At 44.9% G+C, this 20478-nt stretch overlaps 1 protein-coding gene across 1 annotated transcript in view; it reads right to left on the bottom strand.

Moving 5' to 3' along the window:
• Positions 1-19759: 19759 nt before the first annotated feature.
• Positions 19760-20478, bottom strand: part of LOC139386702 (E3 ubiquitin-protein ligase HECW1-like) — a 62331-nt gene continuing 61612 nt past the window's right edge. The window contains exon 28 of the mRNA XM_071132526.1: positions 19760-20447. Within this exon, the coding sequence (XP_070988627.1) occupies positions 20336-20447 (112 nt within the window). The 3' untranslated portion in view covers positions 19760-20335. The remainder of the gene's footprint in view (positions 20448-20478) is intronic.

Below are 20478 nucleotides of genomic sequence, written 5' to 3'. Positions count from 1 at the left end.
TATCCTCCTGATTCCGGCTTACAAGCAAAACTCAAACAAGCAGGAAGTACCAGAGTGGTACAGAAGTGGTCCGACAAAGCAGATGCTAAGCTACCAAACTGTTTTGCTAGCAAAGACTGGAATATGTTCCAAATTCATCTGATAACATTGAGCGCTTTACCACATCAGTCACCGGCTTCATTAATAACTGCATCAACGACGTCATCCCCACAGTGAACGTACATATACAGTGCATTCGGAAGGTATTCAGACCCGTTGACTTTTCCACATTTTGTTACATTACAGCCTGAATCTACACACAATACCCCATATTGACAAAGCAAAAACAGTTTAGATATTTTTGCAAGTGTATAAAAGAAAATGGAATATCACATTTACACCAGTATTCAGACCATTTACTCAATACTTTGTTGAAGCAGCGACTACAGCCTTGAGTCTTCTTGGGTATGATGCTACAAGCTTGGCACGCCTGTATTTGGGGAGTTTATCCCATTCTTCACTGCAGATTCTCTCAAGCTCTGTCAGGTTGGATGGGGAGCGTCTCTGCACAGCCATTTTCAGGTCTCCAGAGCTGTTCAATCGGGTTCAAGTCCGGGCTCTGGCTGGGCCACTCAAGGATATTCAGAGACTTCTCCTTAAGCCACTCCTGCGTTGTCTTGGCTGTGTGCTTAGGGTCTTGGTCCTGTTGGAAGGTGAACCTTCACCCCAGTCTGAGGTCCTGAGTGCTCTGGAGCAGGTTTTCATCAAGGATCTCTCTGTATTTTTCTCTGTTCATTTTTCTCTCAATCCTGACTAGTCTCCCAGTCCCTTCCGCTGAAAAACATCTCCATAGCAGGATGCTGCCACCACCATGCTTCACCGTATGGATGGTGCCAGGTTTCCTCCAGGTGTGATGCTTGGCATTCAGGCCAAAGAGTTCAATCTTGGTTTCATCAGACCATATAATATTTTTTCACATGGTCTGAGAGTCCTTTAGGTACCTTTTGTCAAATTCTAAGCGACCTTTCATGTACCTTTTACTGAGGAGTGGCTTCCATCTGGACACTCTACCATAAAGGCCTGATTGGTGGAGTGCTACAGAGATGGTTGTCCTTCTGGAAGGTTCTCTGGAGCACTGTCAGAGTGGCCATCTCCCTGACCAAGGCCCTTCTCCCCCGATTGCTCAGTTTGGCCAGGTGGCCAGCTCTAGGAAGAGTCTTGGTGGTTCCAAACATCTTCCATTTAAGAATAATGGCCACTGTGTTCTTGGGGACCTTCAGTTCTGCAGAAATGTTTTGGTACCCTTCCCCAGATATGTGCCTCAACACAATCCTGTCTCAGAACTCTGGACAATTCCTTCAACTTCCCTCATTGCTTGGTTTTTGCTCTGACATGCACGGTGTCACTGTAGGACCTTATGTAGAAAAGTGTGTGCCTTTCCAAATAATGTCTAATCAATTGAATTTACCACAGGTGGACTCCAATCAAGTTGTAGAAACAACTCAAGGATGATCAATGGAAACAGGATGCATCTGAGCTCAATTTCGAGTCCCATAGCAAAGGGTCTGAATACTTATGTAAATAAGGCATTTCAATTGTATTTTTTTTACTACATTTGCAAACACCTGTTTTCGCTTTGTCGTTATGGGGTATTGTGTGTAGATTGAGGGAAACATTTATTTAATAAATTTTAGAATATGGCTGTAATGTAACAAAATGTGGAAAGGGGGAAGGGGTCTGAATACTTTCTGAATGCACTGTATCCCAATCAGAAGCCATGGATTACAGGCAATATCCGCACTGATCTAAAGGCTAGAGCTGCAGCTTTCAAGGAGCGGGACACTAATTTGGATGCTTATTAGAAATCCCGCTACGAACTCCGACGAGCCATCGAACGGGCAAAGCGTCAATATAAGACTAAGATTGGATCCAACTACGCCGGCTCTGACGCTCGTCGGACTTGGCAGCGCTGCAAACTATCACAGATTACAAAGCTGCCCAGACGAGATAAAAACCTTCTATTCCCGCTTCGAGGCATGCAAATATGAACCATGCATGAGAGCACCAAGACCTTCAAACAGGTTAACCTTCACAAGGCCGTGGGCCAGACGGATTACCAGGACACGTACTCGGAGCATGCGCCGACCACCTGGCAAGTGTCTTCACTGACATTTTCAACCTCTCCCTGACCCAGTCTGTAATACCTACATGTTTCAAGCAGACCACCATAGTCCCTGTGCCCAAGGACGCCAAGGTAACCTGTCTAAATGATTATTGCAACCCACACACTCACAGATACTTACACTGACTCTCCAACACACACACATGCATATTGACGCCACTTACACAGTTTTTTTTTTAATATCCTTGTGGCGACCAAAAAATGTGTTCCCTTTCAAAATCCTATTTTCCCTAAGCCTAACACTATACCTAACCCTAACTTCTAAACCTAACCCCCAACCTTAATCATAATTGTAACCCTAAATCAAATCAAATGTATTGGTCACATTTGTTTTAATGAACCTGTGCCTAAAATATAATTTTTCCTCATGGGGACTGGCGAAATGACCCTACTTCTCAGAATTTTCCTTTGAGGACTTCTGGTACCCACAAGGATAATGAAACAAAAACACACACACACACACACTTTTACACTGCACATTGACTCGGTACTGGTACTGCTTGTATATAGCCTTGTTATTGATATCAATTGTGTTATTATTTTCAAATGTTATTTTCTTACTTTTAACGCTGCATTGTTGGGAAAGGGCTTGTAAGCCTTTCACAGTAAAAGTATACAACTGTTGTATTTGGCACATGTGACAGAAGGTAGTTCCATGCTATTTACTACCGAAGTGAGAAAATGCTCATTATCTATTGTATTGTAGATGTCTCTGACCAAATAGTATGAGATCAATTCAATTCACAATGATTACCTTTTTTCAGAGCATTTCTGTTTGGTTTTTCTCTCCCGTGCACTGACGGACCACTCAATAGTGCAGAGAGTGATGCTTCAAAGTCAAGTTCCCTCACATTCCAATTTGTCTAGATTAGAGCTACTAGCCAAGCTAGCCAAGATATCACTAACTGGGCACTTTCAAACTCGAGATGAAAACATGAATACAATGTAACACAAACTAAATGTAATATGGTCAGAACTATAAATATCTCAGAATGAGTACTGCCGTTGACATACAGCAGCCCCAACACAATTATTAACACAAATATTCACCCACAATCCCACATCTGATGGTATTCCATTTTCAATAAGCATTTCAAATATCCTCACTTAGACTTGTGCAGTCATTGATTAGACATGTCAGGAATTAGACTACAGTCATTTGAGAGCCAAAATGGGCCAGTGAACAAACATATTGCATCATTGCACATGCAGTTTCAAATGAATAAGAAAGTTCAAGGCAAAGTTCACCAATGTTAAGATGGTGACCGTCAAACTATTCAATGTCTGGAATGCCTTGAACTTTATATTGAAGTCATTGGACTAATAATGAAACTAGTCACTTTAGTGCATATAGTTAGCAGATGAGCAGCTGGTCCTAATGGTAGTAAGAAGCTGCAGGTTTCTGCCATCCCTCTAGCCTGCTCTACTCTAGTCAGCGAGGCATTTCAGATGCTAGAGCAGGGTTTAGGTTTAGCTGGATTACCCTCCTACTCAGGCAGAGGGAGACAGGTGTTTTCCAACTCACTGCACAATAAATCCCCCATTCCCTGCAGTGGGGCTTGGGGTATTCACCGTTAGGAATGTGAGTGGCAACTTTCTTTCTGTAAGTTGCTGACTCTCCTCAGCTCTTACATTTTAGTAATTTAGCATATGTTCTTATCCAGAGAGACTTACAAAAGTGAGTGCAAACATTTTCATAACTTTTCTTTTCTGCGTACTGTTCTCAGCAGAGCAAAGCTGGAGGAGGGACCTTGCTCTGCAGTCCTGACCTTTCCTCCTCTTCTTCAGGAACATGGCTGTGTTCTCCATCCCTGTGCTCTTCTCCACACACCTCTTCACTATGGCAAACCTCCCCCTGGAGAAAGATAGGGGACTTAACGTTGAAGGACAAGCCTTAATAATGAGCACACTGCCCCTTACAACAGGATCAAAACACAGGACTACAACGTGATAAACCATTTCTTAATAGGTCTTAGAGAGAGGCTAACTATAGTGATGATAGTGATTGTTGATGTTGATTATGCATTTTAGTGGATAATCAAGATTGTAATTTACATCCAACTGGTCTGTCTTCCCTTGATTAGAAATGTATAGTGAAATTGAATGATTGGGAAATGGGCAATAAGGTGGCACAGACCATCGAATGTTGTCATGGTCACTGAATAGGTCTTTGTCTCCCTGCATTCCTTCTTGATTAAATCATTATTAAACCAAGGCGACCTTCAAGCTCACCCAACCATTCATTTTAATTACCCACTTTAATGCCCAGAAAGAGATCCTGGGTTCATCAATGACCTCATGCAGTATTATTGGCTAGCTAGCTGTCACATTGTGGCTCCCGGCTTAAGGCTCCAAAGACGGTCTCTACCCTCAGTTTATCACGTGCAGTGAGATTCAGGAGTCAGCAAATCAAGTCTTCATACATACACAAGTAAGGACTATAACATGTATCTAAACTATCTAGCATAAGGCCATACCCAATACTTTAACATAATTACAATATGTTTTCCAACTGTTGTAAATAAGTCTGTTAGTAGTAGTAGGTTCCGAGTAGTGCCATCCATGCCTCGATCCAGTTATTCACAGAGGTATGTCTCTAGCCTTTAGCCCTGGCTGACGTTGTAAACCCTGACACTGATAAACCCATTGATGTCCTCAGTGAGAGTCACACTGAGGACCAGGTGCATGGGCTCTCAGCTGTGTGCATGTGAGAAAGTGATTATAAAGCACAGGGTAGGTGGGTTAAGGTGAGAAGACACTCAGCCCAAACAGGATCACTCTCACCACAAATTAATGATCTTGAAAAAAAACAATAACTTAATATATATATTTACCTGATGTTACGAATCCCTTTTGGCCCGACAGTCTAGGGGGGATGGTAATGAGACGCGTAACATAACTCATGCAAATTATAATTGTGACAAAGTAAAAGTGTGAACGTAATAACCAGGACAACTGAAATCTACCGTCAAACTCAAGGTTTATTTGATAAACACACGGTAATGGGGGGAAGCAGGAAAAGGGGCTGAGCTGGACCCAAGGAAAGAAACAAATATGCAAAAACACCCCTAAGCTAGACTAGCCTATTTTAACAACAGCTAACTAACTAACCAAAAATACAGTGGGTGGTCCGTCCAGTTCTAACTAGTGTTTTTAACAAAGTTTACCTACGGGTAGTGTATGCCCATGGGCGACTTGTCTTGGTTTCCCCTTTTCCCACCAGCAAACACCATAAGCAAAAACAATACTCACAGGAGATGACAAAGTGCTATGGAGGTGCTCAAACAAAAGGAGAGGTTAATTAATACACAGAGAGCGAGTGAAAAACAGAGGTCTACAAACATGGCATTTACAAAGAGATTGAGCTCCTGAAATCTACAAAGAACAGAGATCTACAAACATGGCATTTACAAAGAGATTGAGCTCTAGAGCAAACAAATGATGGGGTTTTTAAACCATGGGGAAGGAACTGTGATAGGGTAGGAAACAGGAGGAGGTGTGTCTTCTGATTGATGGGTTGATTGTTGACTGATTGGGGAGTGATGATTTTCACCTGTGAGGGGAGAAGGAGAGAAAAGAAACACACACACACACAGGATACACACACAGGATAACTGTATCCGTAACACTCCCACCCTTAAAAGAGCAACCCTAGGGGGGATTGCGATCACAGTATTTCAATTAATACTCACAATAAAGCAACAACCTTGCAAAACATACAGAAAACATTAGACACAAGACAAAAACTGGTTACCCGATTGTCTTTGGTAACGGTCCGACATAATCAGCCACCACATGCTCAAATGGTTCACCTATGACAGGTATGGGACAAAGAGGAGCGGGAGGAATAACCTGATTTGGTTTTCCTGTTATCTGACAGGTGTGGCATGTCCGATAGAACTGCGCCACATCTTGTTTTAAACCCGGCCAAAAGAAATGTTGAAGGATCCGATCATACGTCTTTGTAATTCCTAAATGACCAGACCACTGGTGATCCTGAGCAAGGGATAACACATTTTGTCGAAAGGCTGTAGGAATCACTATTTGGTAAACAGCATTCCAATCTCCACCCGCGTCAACATGGGATTTCCATTTACGCATGAGGAGATTACCATCAATGAAGTAAGCCACGTTCTTCTTCTTCACCTCTTCCAATGAGACAACACTAGTAAAACATTTAGCAAGTTTGTCGTCAACCTTTTGGTTAGCAATCAGCTGCTCACGAGTGACTGGATTGCATCAGCAATAAGTTCAACGTTCTTTAATTCTTTCCTGGGCTGTTTGTCAGAGGTGATCAACTTCTCAGAGGTATCACACAATCCATCCTCTTGATCATCCTCTTTGAACAGAACAGTGTTCGACAAATCTATCACGTCACCCTCTTGTAGTGCCTGAGCACGAGTGACAGCACAAGCGGGGAACACATGTGGATAACTCTGTGCCAGCTCATTAGAGAGAGAGTGGTCACTTTTATCCAATACTTCCAATACGGGTACTACCTTTCCTCCGGCAATATCGTTACCCATTATAAAGGTCACACCTTTCACTGGCAACATAGGACGTACCCCCACTCTGAATATTCCACTGATTAACTCAGAGTGTACTTTCACAAAGTGCAATGGCACGGGGACAAAACCCATTTCAATACCCTGCACTAACACACTGGAACCACAGTATGTATCGTCAGATAAGGGCAACACATCAGACAATATAAATGACTGCGCCGCACCAGTATCTCTAAGGATTTTAACCGGACGCTGAGACGCTTCGTCATTCGTTAGGGACACAAACCCCTCGGAAATGAATGGTTCATAACTGCGGTCGGGGACTGAGACTTTCAAACTACAGTTACCCTGAGGCACCTGTTTTGTTGCAGACCTCACAACCGTATGAATTAGAGCAACACCTGTTGGTGGCTTGGCACGAAGAGGCATCCCTTGTTTGCGTTTAAGCAGGAAGCAATCATTAATCATATGTCCCACTTTATGACAATAGAAACAGGAACGCTCCTTCTTCTGGCGTGCTTGATATACTACTGCGGGTCGACTAGGGCTAAAGGTAGGAAACTCAGTGGTTCTACTCTCAGTTTGAGCCGAAAACACACTCTTGTGCGTCAACACAAACTCGTCTGCCAACACAGACGCTTCTGCCAGGGAGGATACTTTCTGTTCATTTAGGTAAACTACAATGCGTTCGGGTAAGCAATTTTTAAACTCTTCCAACAAGATTAACTCCCGGAGAGAGTTGAAATCAGTTACCTTACTAGCAGCATGCCATTTATCAAACAGATTTCCCTTGTCTCTAGCAAATTCCACATAAGTTTTACTAGAAGACTTTCTATGAGACCTAAACCTCTGTCGGTATGCCTCAGGCACAAGCTCATAGGCACGAAGAACAGTAGCTTTGACCACTTCATAATTCAAACTGTCCTCTAGAGGTAGCGCTGACAAAACCTCTTGGGCTTTACCAGTTAATTTACACTGAAGTAATAGGCACCATACCTCTTCAGGCCACTTCAATGCTACGGCTATACGCTCAAATACACAAAAATAGGAGTCAACCTCCGACTCTCTGAACAAAGGTACTAAGGCAATCTGCCTACTAATGTCAAACGTGTTTGAGGACACAGCAGGTGAGGACGACTCACTAACAGTGACAGCAGGAACGAAGGCTAGCCTCGCTGTCTCTGCCTCCAGTTCCATCTGGCGCATTTTAAACGTCATCTGCCTCTGTTCTCGTTCTTTTTCTGCCTCAATTTTACACATCTCCAAATGCCGCTGTTCTTTTTCTGCCTCAATTTTACCCATCTCCAAATCTAAATGCCGCTGTTCTCGTTCTTTTTCTGCCTCAATTTTACACATCTCCAACTGGAGAGTCTCTCGCCTAATTTGGGCTCTCTCTTCCACCTCTAGTTGGAACTGTGCTAAACGGACATCCCTCCTGGCATCACCGTTTGACAGTGGGGAGAGTGGTTCAAAATGGGACAATGTGGCTGGTGTTTTAGCCTCGCCCTCATTCTCAGATACCAATGGGCTTACAGGAGCAGCAACATCCCCTACAGGGGTAGTATGCTCAGGCAGCGGTAACACAAGCACCTGCTCTTCCAACAATACATTTAACACCAGCTTTTTAACCCCTGACTTAACTACATTCTGTGGAATCGATACTGAATAATGGTCAGCCAAGGTCATTAAATCAACTCTACGACATTTGTCAAAAACCTCCCACGAAGGGTTATCCAAAAAGGACTTAAAATCAAAAGTAGCCATCTTACACTACTTCACAAGAGCCAACAAAAATAGCAAACACTAATGCTACTTCAGCTATAACGTTCAACACTGAACTATACCACTACAACAATCTACATGAGCGGCATGGGTGTCAGTAAAGACAGATCCCGGATGAGCCTCCACTTATGTTACGAATCCCTTTTGGCCCGACAGTCTAGGGGGGATGGTAATGAGACGCGTAACAGAACTCATGCAAATTATAATTGTGACAAAGTAAAAGTGTGAACGTAATAACCAGGACAACTGAAATCTACCGTCAAACTCAAGGTTTATTTGATAAACACACGGTAATGGGGGGAAGCAGGAAAAGGGGCTGAGCTGGACCCAAGGAAAGAAACAAATATGCAAAAACACCCCTAAGCTAGACTAGCCTATTTTAACAACAGCTAACTAACTAACCAAAAATACAGTGGGTGGTCCGCCCAGTTCTAACTAGTGTTTTTAACAAAGTTTACCTACAGGTAATGTATGCCCATGGGCGGCTTGTCTTGGTTTCCCCTTTTCCCACCAGCAAACACCATAAGCAAAAACAATACTCACAGGAGATGAGAAAGTGCTATGGAGGTGCTCAAACAAAAGGAGAGGTTAATTAATACACAGAGAGCGAGTGAAAAACAGAGGTCTACAAACATGGCATTTACAAAGAGATTGAGCTCTAGAACAAACAAATGATGGGGTTTTTAAACCATGGGGAAGGAACTGTGATAGGGTAGGAAACAGGAGGAGGTGTGTCTTCTGATTGATGGGTTGATTGTTGACTGATTGGGGAGTGATGATTTTCACCTGTGAGGGGAGAAGGAGAGAAAGGAAACACACACACACAGGATACACACACAGGATAACTGTATCCGTAACACCTGACTAAGTGTTTACACGACTACCTGGACAAAATTGGCCCTGGCAAAACGTCCATGAGGGACTAAATTCAGCTCATTCCCAAGAGGCCTGATTACAGCACTCAAACTCATGTTATAAAGCCTGTGTGACTTGTAACTTATAAAAATTAAACTCCCACAAGCTATTTTACACATGGCCACTCATACACATGGTCACTCCTACACACATGGTCACTCCTACACACACACACAAACACACACTTAGATACTACTGCACTGTTGGAGCTAGGAACACAAGCATTTCACTACACCTGCAAGAAGATCTGCTAAATATGTGTATGTGACCAATACAATTTTATTTTATTTGACACACACACTTTGATAAACTAGCACAGAAGAGCGCTAATCAGCGCTAGTCACTAGTGTGTTTCCCCAACATCTCCAGGTTAAAGGTATGACCATGCAGCTACGGGAGGTCTGGCTCAAACTGGATTACAACATATTACCTCTGAATCGCAGACAGCTTGGCAGCCCAATTAGCATGGCTTTAGCCTACTCCTCTGTTGCACTGACCAAATCAAATGTTATTGGTCACATACACATGGTTAGCAGATGTTAATGCAAGAGTAGCGAAATGCTTGTGCTTCTAGTTCTGACAGTGCAGTAATCTAACAATTCCACAACAACTACCTAATACACACAAATCTAAAGGGGTGGATGAGAATATGTACATAGAAATATATGGATGAGCGGCATATGCAAGATGCAATAGATGGTATAAAATACAGTATATGCATATGAGTTGAGTAATGTAAGATATGTAAACATTGTTAAAGTGGCTTTATTTAAAGTGACTAGTGATCCATTTATTAAAGTGGCCAATGATTTGAGTCTGTATGAAGGCAGCAGCCTCTCTGTGTTAGTGCTGGCTCTCTGTTAGTGATACTATGTTGACTAATTACATTATTTAAGGGAATTAACTCACACTAGTACTGAACCTGGCCAACTGTAGTTTACAACTCAACAAGTTATGCACGGGAAAAGATTGTAATACTGTAACTTGTCTCAGCTGTCCAGACAAACCATGAAAAAAGATACATTGATAAGAGTGCTAATCAAAGAGTGTCCATGGTTTTGGAATAGATTACATGCTTTTGTACATGCTTTGGCATGACAAATCTCCTGTGACTTCAGTTCTCTTTATTTTCGGTATGTCAATGGCTAGATTCACTTGCCAGTCTTGCACCCACAGCTGGGGAAAATGACTAGTCAATGGGGATCTGTAATTGTATTTCTTTGTCATCCTGAGAATTTGGTTTGCTTTCTGGTGCAATGTCAAATACCTGAATCTATGTTTAAAAACAAAATAGTCCTTGAGTAAATGATTAGATGAACATACATCTAATGGATGGTGCCTGAAGTTGTTACCACATTGAACATTGATTGAAAAGGACAACCATGCACTATGATTGAAAGCATCCCGAGTTAGGAACATGATTAGAATATTATACACCAGGCAGAAAATAGCCTGTAGCTTTTTTAATAACCCCCAACCTCTTTGCCAGGTATAACGTTGTACACGTCCTGAAATGGCTCTGTCCTGATTGGGGTTTTGATGCTGTCCAGAAGAAGCGCAGTGGCTCCCCTCTCGTTGATGATCCATGGACTGGCTGGTGGAATCATTCTTGGTTAACTTGATGAATACTCTGTATACAGAAATGCGCGCTGTTGTGAGCGTAACAAAGTGTCTTTGTCTTTTATTGCGTTTTGGAGAAGTTTTCCATTTCTGACCAAATTTACAAATGTAATTCTAGCCAATCACCCTGTGTTTAAGTGTCACGTTCTGGCCTTTATTTCCTTTGTTTTGTCGTTATTTAGTATGGTCAGGGCGTGAGTTGGGGTAGGCAGTTTTTCTATGATTTTGGGATTTCTATGTTTTGGCCTAGTATGGTTCTCAATCAGAGGCAGGTGTCATTAGTTGTCTCTGATTGAGAATCATACTTAGGTAGCCTGGGTTTCACTGTTGGTTTGTGGGTGTTTGTTTCCGTGTCTGTGTTTGTTCACCACACGGTACTGTTTTCGGTTTCGGTTATTCACATTACGTTTATTGTTTTTGCATTTCATAGTGTTCAGTGTTGTTTTTGTTATTAAAAACGATCATGAACACTTACCACGCCGCATCTTGGTCCTCCTCTCCTTTAACGGAAGAAAGCCGTTACAGAAACACCCACCAACCAAGGACCAAGCGCCGTGGTAACAGGCAGCAGCAGGAGAGGCAGCACTATTTAGGACTTGGGAAGAGATCCTAGACGGGAAAGGACCCTGGGCACAGCCAGGAGAATATCGCCGCCCCAAAGAAGAGCTGGAGGCAGCGAAGGCGGAGAGGCGCTGGTATGAGGAGGCAGCACGGCGGCGCGATGGAAGCCCGAGAGTCAGCCCCAAAAAACTATTGGGGGAGGGACACAAGAAGTGTGGCGAAGCCAGGTAGGAGACCTGCGCCAACTTCCTGTGCTTACCGGAGGGCGAGAGAGACCGGGCAGGCACCGTGTTATGCTGTGGAGCGCATGGTGTCCCCAGTGCGGGTGCATAGCCCGGTGCGGTACATACCAGCTCCTCGTATCGGCCGGGCTAGAGTGGGCATCGAGCCAGGTGCCATGAAGCCTGCTCTACGCATCTGGTCTCCAGTGCGTCTCCTTGGGCCGGCGTACATGGCACCAGCCTTACGCATGGTGTCCCCGGTTCGCCTGCACAGCCCAGTGCGGGCTATTCCACCTCGCCGCACTGGCAGGGCAACCGGGAGCATTCAACCAGGTAAGGTTGGGCAGGCTCGGTGCTCAAGAGCTCCAGTGCGCCTGCACGGTCCGGTCTATCCAGTGCCACCTCCACGCACCAGCCCTCCGGTGGCAGCCCCCCGCACCAGGTTGTCTCTCCGTCTCAGCCCTATAGGTGCTCCCGCCTGTCCAGCGCTGCCAGAGCCTTCCTCCTCTCCAGCGCTGCCAGAGTCTCCCGTCTGTCCAGAGCTGCTAGATTCTCCCGCCTGTCCAGAGCTGCTAGATTCTCCTGCCTGTCCAGAGCTGCTAGATTCCCCCGCCTGTCCAGAGCTGCTAGAGTCTCCCGCCAGTCCAGAGCTGCTAGAGTCTCCCGCCAGTCCAGAGCTGCTAGAGTCTCCCGCCTGTCCAGAGCTGCTAGAGTCTCCCGCCTGTCCAGAGCTGCTAGAGTCTCCCGCCTGTCCAGAGCTGCTAGAGTCTCCCGCCTGTCCAGAGCTGCTAGAGTCTCCCGCCTGTCCAGAGCTGCTAGAGTCTCCCGCCTGTCCAGAGCTGCTAGAGTCTCCCGCCTGTCCAGAGCTGCTAGATTCCCCCGCCTGTCCAGAGCTGCTAGAGTCTCCCGCCAGTCCAGAGCTGCTAGAGTCTCCCGCCTGTCCAGAGCTGCTAGAGTCTCCCGCCTGTCCAGAGCTGCTAGAGTCTCCCGCCTGTCCAGAGCTGCTAGAGTCTCCCGCCTGTCCAGAGCTGCTAGAGTCTCCCGCCTGTCCAGAGCTGCTAGAGTCTCCCGCCTGTCCAGAGCTGCTAGAGTCTCCCGCCTGTCCAGAGCTGCTAGAGTCTCCCGCCTGTCCAGAGCTGCTAGATTCCCCCGCCTGTCCAGAGCTGCTAGAGTCTCCCGCCAGTCCAGAGCTGCTAGAGTCTCCCGCCTGTCCAGAGCTGCTAGAGTCTCCCGCCTGTCCAGAGATGCTAGAGTCTCCCGCCTGTCCAGAGCTGCTAGAGTCTCCCGCCTGTCCAGAGCTGCTAGAGTCTCCCGCCTGTCCAGAGCTGCTAGAGTCTCCCGCCTGTCCAGAGCTGCTAGAGTCTCCCGCCTGTCCAGAGCTGCTAGAGTCTCCCGCCTGTCCAGAGCTGCTAGAGTCTCCCGCCTGTCCAGAGCTGCTAGAGTCTCCCGTCTGTCATGAGCCGCCAGTCTGCAAGGAGCCGCCAGTCTGCAAGGAGCCGCCAGTCTGCAAGGAGCCGCCAGTCAGCCAGGATCCACCAGAGCCGCCAGTCAGCCAGGATCCGCCAGAGCTCTAGTCAGCCAGGATCCGCCAGAGCCACCAGTCAGCCAGGATCTGCCAGTCAGCCAGGATCCGCCAGAGTCGTCAGCCAGTCCGGAGATGACCTTCAGTCCGGAGATGCCCTTCAGTCCGGAGCTGCCCTTCAGTCCGGAGCTGCCCCTCAGTCCCGAGCTGCCCCTCAGTCCCGAGCTGCCCCTCAGTCCAGTGGGGCCATTTAGTAGGGTTGCCAATCCTAGGTCGGACAAAGACTGTGGTGAAGTGGGGTCCACGTCCCGCGCCAGAGCCGCCAGCGCGGACAGACGCCCACCCAGACCCTCCCCTATAGGTTCAGGTTTTGCGGCCGGAGTCAGCACCTTTGGGGGGGGGGGGGGGGGGGGGTACTGTCACGTTCTGACCTTTATTTCCTTTGTTTTGTCGTTATTTAGTATGGTCAGGGCGTGAGTTGGGGTGGGCAGTCTATGTTTGTTTTTCTATGATTTTGAGATTTCTATGTTTCGGCCTAGTATGGTTCTCAATCAGAGGCAGGTGTCATTAGTTGTCTCTGATTGAGAATCATACTTAGGTAGCCTGGGTTTCACTTAATTTTTGCATCGCCCGGTGCCCCGGTTGGACGGGGCTTGCTCATTTTAGACCATTCCATTGGTCGTAAAATAAAATCTCCACCCACCTTGGGCAATCTTGGAAAAATAAACATTTCCGAGTTAAAGGAGCAGGGCGGGGTCTTGAAATTAAAGGAATTTGATGTCCCTGGCATGCCCCTTGTGAACGGGGTTAGCATTGATTGTACTCATTTTGAAACCGGGCCTCCTGCAAGTGAACCGGGTGCCCCTGTCAAAGACGGCGAAGTCGGCTGAAAACAAAAGTGAGGTATGTCAAGCACGTGGAGTAATTAGTTAAGATTGTGTTTTCACATGCACAAGGGTTTGCTCTTTATTAAAACGTATATCGCTTTACCTGCTTTCCCAAGGAAAACTACAAAAATGGTAGCCTAATGTATAACCTATTTGATCGAAAATGTATGTTTTATGTTTCTGAACGATGCATCATGCTGTTTTGTTGACATTATGGCCCGGTGATGGTCGATTTGACCCTGTCCTCCTCCCTCCCATTTTTTGCACAGTGAGGTGAGGAGCCATATCCCAGTTTACCCCGGTTCAGTCTCATAGAACTCCCACCTTGATCTCATTATGTAGGTAGCCCAGGTTGAGTAGCTTCAAGGGATGACACGGAAACACTACACCCTACTGAGAAATGATATAGGATTGATGGTCATAGGAACAAGCATTAACAATTTATTTATTCACTTTTAAAAAGTCACAAATTTGACTTTGAGTCAAGTAATGCTCTTGGGCTGATGACTAGCTATAGCCGATAGCTGTTTATGTTCTTTCAAATATGAGAAAAGGATATTTGATTTGTCTATAAATAAGCCTATTGTTGTATTCAATGACAAAATAAAACGTCTCTATGAGGCTGGAATTATACTATGAAATTGTGAAAATTATGATAATACCCTTCAGTGTAAGAGCTGTTTGAAAATACTGCCTGAAATTTCAGCTCGTTTTGCATGGGTGGAGGGATATCACCAGGCAGCAGAGGTGGCACCACAGGTCACCTGATGGTAACCAGGTAAAACTCAGGAACCTAGTAAGGTTTGCCCTATTGCCTGGGGCAAGTGAACTAAGCAGTCGGACAAGTTAAGCCTTCTCTAAAGTTGCCCCAGGTGATTTATTTTGACTAAAAACAACAAAACTGTAGGGAATTCCAGTAGGCGTAGCCTAAAACGGATCTTTCTGGCTCATCCCCATTGTTTAAGTGAAAGAATGACAATTTATGGCATTTGAGATATCGCATTAAAGCACAGTTAACTACTATAACTCCCACCTTGAGCCAATCAGTGTAATTGTGTAAATGCCAGATCTCTATGGCAAGACACATCATTCACTCAAGTTTTGTCAAAATTGGCCCAGTGCTGTCTGAGATATTGTGTGTGACTAATAAACATACAAACGAATGTACAGAAGGAGGCAGATCCACTGTCCCTTCCCTGATTTCACAGTGGGGGACAACAATCACAGTAAGGTACTTAATTGTTACGCAGAAATTATTTGATATTGAGATAAAAACAGCTGCATTGGACCTTTTAAGAGGCATTTTAAAAGGGTGTTTCTATATGCAGAAACTCTGATGCAGGCATAGGTCAATTCAAAAGTCTTTGTAATCTAAAATCAAATCCACTCCCATATGAGATTACTATGATCTTACCACAGATGAAAGTTATAATTATTAGTTATAACAATCTTTGACCGTAGTGTCAGTGGCTCTGCCACACTTTGGATGTGTCACAGGACCAGCTACCACCGGCCTGAGGAGAGACACATGAAACGAGGGGTTAATACGATAATAGGAAGGGAGTTGTAATCTATAACACACCTCGTTTATCCTCCTCAGGACTTTGAAGGGCCCCACACACTGCGGCCCCAGCTTCCGGCAGGGCAAGCGGAGGGGTAGGTTTCGGGTCGAGAGCCAGACCCTGTCCCCCGGTACGAACACAGGGGCCTCACTGCGGTGGCGGTCAGCGCTCCTCTTCTGCTGTCTACTGGCTTGCTTGAGGGATTCCTGGACAGCCCTCCAGGTCTCCTTGGAGCGCTGCACCAACTCCTCCACCGCAGGAGCCTCGGTCTGACTCTGATGCCACGGCGCCAGGACCGGCTGGTAGCCCAACATGCATTGAAATGGTGACATGTTCGTGGAGGAGTGGCGGAGTGAGTTCTGTGCCAACTCCGCCCATGGGACGTACCTTGACCACTCCCCTGGCCGGTCCTGGCAATACGACCGCAGAAACCTACCCACCTCCTGGTTCACTCTCTCCACCTGCCCATTACTCTCGGGGTGATAACCAGAGGTCAAACTGACCGAGACCACCAGACGCCCTCCACACTCGGGATGTGAACTGGGGACCCCGATCAGAGACGATGTCCTCCGGCACCCCGTAGTGCCGGAAGATGTGGGTAAATAGAGCCTCCGCAGTCTGTAGGGCCATATGGAGACCAGGCAATGGGAGGAGGCGGCAGGACTTAGAAAACTGATCCACAACAACCAGGACTGTGGTGTTCCCTGAGACGGGGGAAGATTGGTAAGGAAGTCCACTGACAGGTGAGACCACGGCCGCTGTGTAACGGGGAGGGGCTGTAACTTCCCTCTAGGAAGGTGCCTAGGAGCCTTACTCTGGGCGCACACCGAACAGGAAGAGACATAGAACCGCACGTCCCTAGCCAAGGTGGGCCACCAGTACTTCCTCCTAAGACCCCGCACTGTCCTCGCCACACCAGGATGACCCGAAGAGGGTAGTGTGTGAGCCCACCGAATCAATTGATCACAAATACCAAGGGGCACGTACTTGCGACCCGTAGGACATTGTGGAGGCGCAGGTTCCACCCGTAACGCCCACTCAATGTCCACGTCCACCTCCCATACCACCGGTGCCACCAGCCTAGAGGCTGGAAGGATGGGAGTAGGACTGATGGGCCGATCCTCCGTGTCATAGAGTGAGTGCACGGGGAAGGGGGGGGATCTATCGGCACCAGCGGAATTCCCAGCTTGAGGGCGAGTCCACGATCCATAAAGTTCCCAGCTGCGCCTGAATTGACTAGCGCCTTATGCTGGGAAGAGGGTGAAAAATCAAGGAAAAAAATGTATACAAACATGTGACCAACAGGGGGCTCTGGGTGAGTTTGATGCTGACTCACCTGGGGTGACCGAGAAGTGTTCTGCCTGCCCTCTCAACTCCCAGACGAGCTCCTCCAGCACCGGTCGGCCGTGTGTCCTCTCCGACCACAGCTGGTGCAGGAGAAGCCTCCTCCTCCGGTACTCCTCGAAGCCGCCCCCCCTAACTCCATAGGAATGGGAGCGGGAGGGCTAGGAGGTGGAACTGACAGGACCCTTTCTGAACGGGAGTCGTGACAAGTTAACATATCCTGGGAACATATCACTATTCTTTGACACTCATAAAACTAGTGGAAGAAAGTAGGTGCTTAACGAAGTGATTTTTTTATTGACATTCGTTAACAGTATATTTGCTTGAATTGAAAGCGCAGCCTGAGAATTACTGAGCCCAACAGACAACCAAAGAATACTGTCGGGCCAAGAAAATCAAGGAGGACATAGTGGGGACAGACAGTGAAACATACAGTATATACCTCAGAGGGTTTCTGAGAACAAAATAATGGTTTTAAAACGTTCACTAGCTGCCATCTCTTAAAGAGGAAATATCATGTGAGATATTTTCAAAATAGGCAACAGATTGATGTTTGAAAACAACACAAAATGTGCATAGCATGAGACACATTTTCAACAGTAACTTAAACATACTGCATAAAAACATAGTGTAGAAAATAAATAAATAAAAATACATGAATAACTCCCTTCAAATCTTGTACTGTATATCTGACAGTTTGTCATTTCAAAATGATTTCAGGAACATCTTACTGAGTATATTAGACATTGTTATACATTTCCTGTATATCTTACAGCCTTTCAATTTTATAATAGCAACTGTAAATGCACTCACTATACATTCCAGAATCTTAGTTGTCCAAGGAAAGGAACACGAGATAAAGTGAACAGATTGGATCAGAAACATAGGTCATGTAAGTACAGTAGTGTTTAATGTAAGTTTCTGGTGTCTCTCTTCTAATATCAAACTACTATAACGATGCACATGAAAAGATGGGACATATACAATTATTGAATTGGTCTGCAATCAACTCAGTTATAGGCTTATGTCTGTGTGACAGTGGCATGTTGTCATATACAGTGTTTTCATGTTAAGGCATGGCATTTGCAGACTATAACAGCTGTCATATCCTATTATGATAAAGTCGCGATAGCATATGTGCATTAAATGTCAACACGAGGGTAAATTAATAAAGTAACCCTGTGGGGTCTGTCCTAAAGGGTGTGGCATGGCAACCTGGAACTGACAAAAGACACTCCAACATGACGTCCATTTTGAGTCAATTACATTTTCATCATGTCATAGCACATATGGCTGTGGGCAAGGGTAGACATACAGGCGTACACTGAAACAAAAGCAAACATGTTAACTCTGCTAAAACACAAGCGGTAACAGGTCAACAGCATTGTATGCTACTGTATTTATTTCAGCAAAAACTATATTTGCAAGTGATGTTACATTTAAAAATATATTGATTTTTGTTTGAATGGTGGTATACCTATTTCAGGTGAGTTTACTAAGTGTTAACTCCTTACAAGTGCAACAATTATTCAGGAAGAATAAGATCCAGTACAATCTAAACACCATACCCGCAAATTTACTTCAAATCATCTCTCTCTTGGTGTTTGAAAATGATAACAAAAAACTTCAATATGTCCTGTTGTGTTTTCCATGCTTGAAAAGATCTTGTAAAAAACACATTAAAATATATATTTTTAAATTTCCAAAATAATGTGTGGTGTTATTCCCAGTCTACCATATACAGATGAAACAAATACATTTTGTGATAATGAAACATTCATAATATCCTGACTGAATTGTGTTGAAACAAGAGAAAACGCATCTCATGTAAACATCAAATGGTTCTCAAAATCATAAGGGGAAAAATAAGTTTTCACATGGAACACATCAAAACAGTTATTCTTCTGATCAGACATTGGTAATAAAGTGGGTTTCTTCACCTCCCTTCACTCTAATCACTTACAGTGAAACTGTGGTTTGTGTTAATTTCCCAATCAACATCAAGGTTTACATCAATTCCACATATTTAGAGATAACACATCGTTTTGACTTCAGTTACAGTGCAGTATAACAACTAATATCCTTAGAATCCTCCAACAGTCATTTTGCAATTGTGGGAGGGTCTTGCTATATTTTGGAATCTCTCTTGATATATCACAATGTTCACAAAATCTTGGTAAAAATCATATTTACTTGAAGTTCTTTATGGACAATATGCTTTGGTTATTATTTTAGTAGTAATACCCTTCAGCAGCCATTTTGTCCTTGAGAGCTGATGATGAGCCAGTCCTTTGCTGATGTCCTATCCTGGGATAATCCCAGTCGCAGCAGTATTTGAAGTGGAATTGCTGAAGTTGGAACACAACATTTTGATATAATGTTGGTTGTAGTGGTTCTTCACGTGACAGTTTTTGAGGCATTTTTCTCCCTCTTATTATGTGAATTGAGGCATTTCTTTAGTGATAATTGTGGTTGTGATTGGTGATAGATTGTGACGATGCTAGCTGAGGCTGTTGGTGCAGAGATGGACTAGCCGATTCGTTGGTGTGATTTGTTGAGTCATGGCCCTGAGTACTGTTATAGGCTGAGGCCAAATAAGAGCTATTGCATACAACTTGGTTACTTTATGCAATATCCCCTTAACAAAGGTACATTGTAATAGGTGAGTAATGCATGCGGTGGTGGTTGGCTTTTCCTTTTTCTTGTACACTGTACATAGATTGTTAAAAAAGAGAAATGTACAGTCCTCTGGCTGTTGTATTGAAATGTACAGTAAAAAGGGAGCGTTGCATACAGTAGAATCCCCGGTCCTGAGGCACAGGATTCGACAGTAAGATCTTGACTGCTTTCCAAATGGAACCCTATTCCCTAGTGCAGGGTTCCGCACATGATGTTATTTACATGGACATAAAATACTTTAAAAACACCAGCAAATCAGCTCCAAGTAATTTTAACTTTGGAAATCTGTTCCAAAGTATTCCCACGCATAATAGCGAGATATTGTGATCATATACAAATGTAAGCAACGTTTGAAGTGAATGTTTTAGTGAAATATTATATCTGTTTGGGATTCTTGTGGTCAATTTGCAGTCTACAAATGATTTGTAATTACAGTATGTTCCGGCCCCCTGACCATCCCCTCAAGAAAAAATTGTCCCATGGCTAAATCTAGTTGATGATCCCTGCCCTAGTGCAATACTAAGGGCACTATACAGGTAATAGGGTCCCATTTGGGATGCACAATGTCTTTCTCCTTCACTCAAGGCCAAAGGTGCTGGTCTCCTCCACAGCGATAAGCAGTTTATCATAGAGCATGGTGTAGGAAAGGTACGGAGGGAGATCCAGCCGGTTGAAGCATGTGTGTGCCCTGGAAGATAGATATACTGTAGATCATCAGC

Source organism: Oncorhynchus clarkii, chromosome 28 (genome assembly GCF_045791955.1).
Source record: "Oncorhynchus clarkii lewisi isolate Uvic-CL-2024 chromosome 28, UVic_Ocla_1.0, whole genome shotgun sequence".
NCBI lineage: Eukaryota > Metazoa > Chordata > Actinopteri > Salmoniformes > Salmonidae > Oncorhynchus > Oncorhynchus clarkii.
Note: the sequence above shows the minus strand (reverse complement) of the source record. Positions and strands in the feature narration are given on the sequence as shown.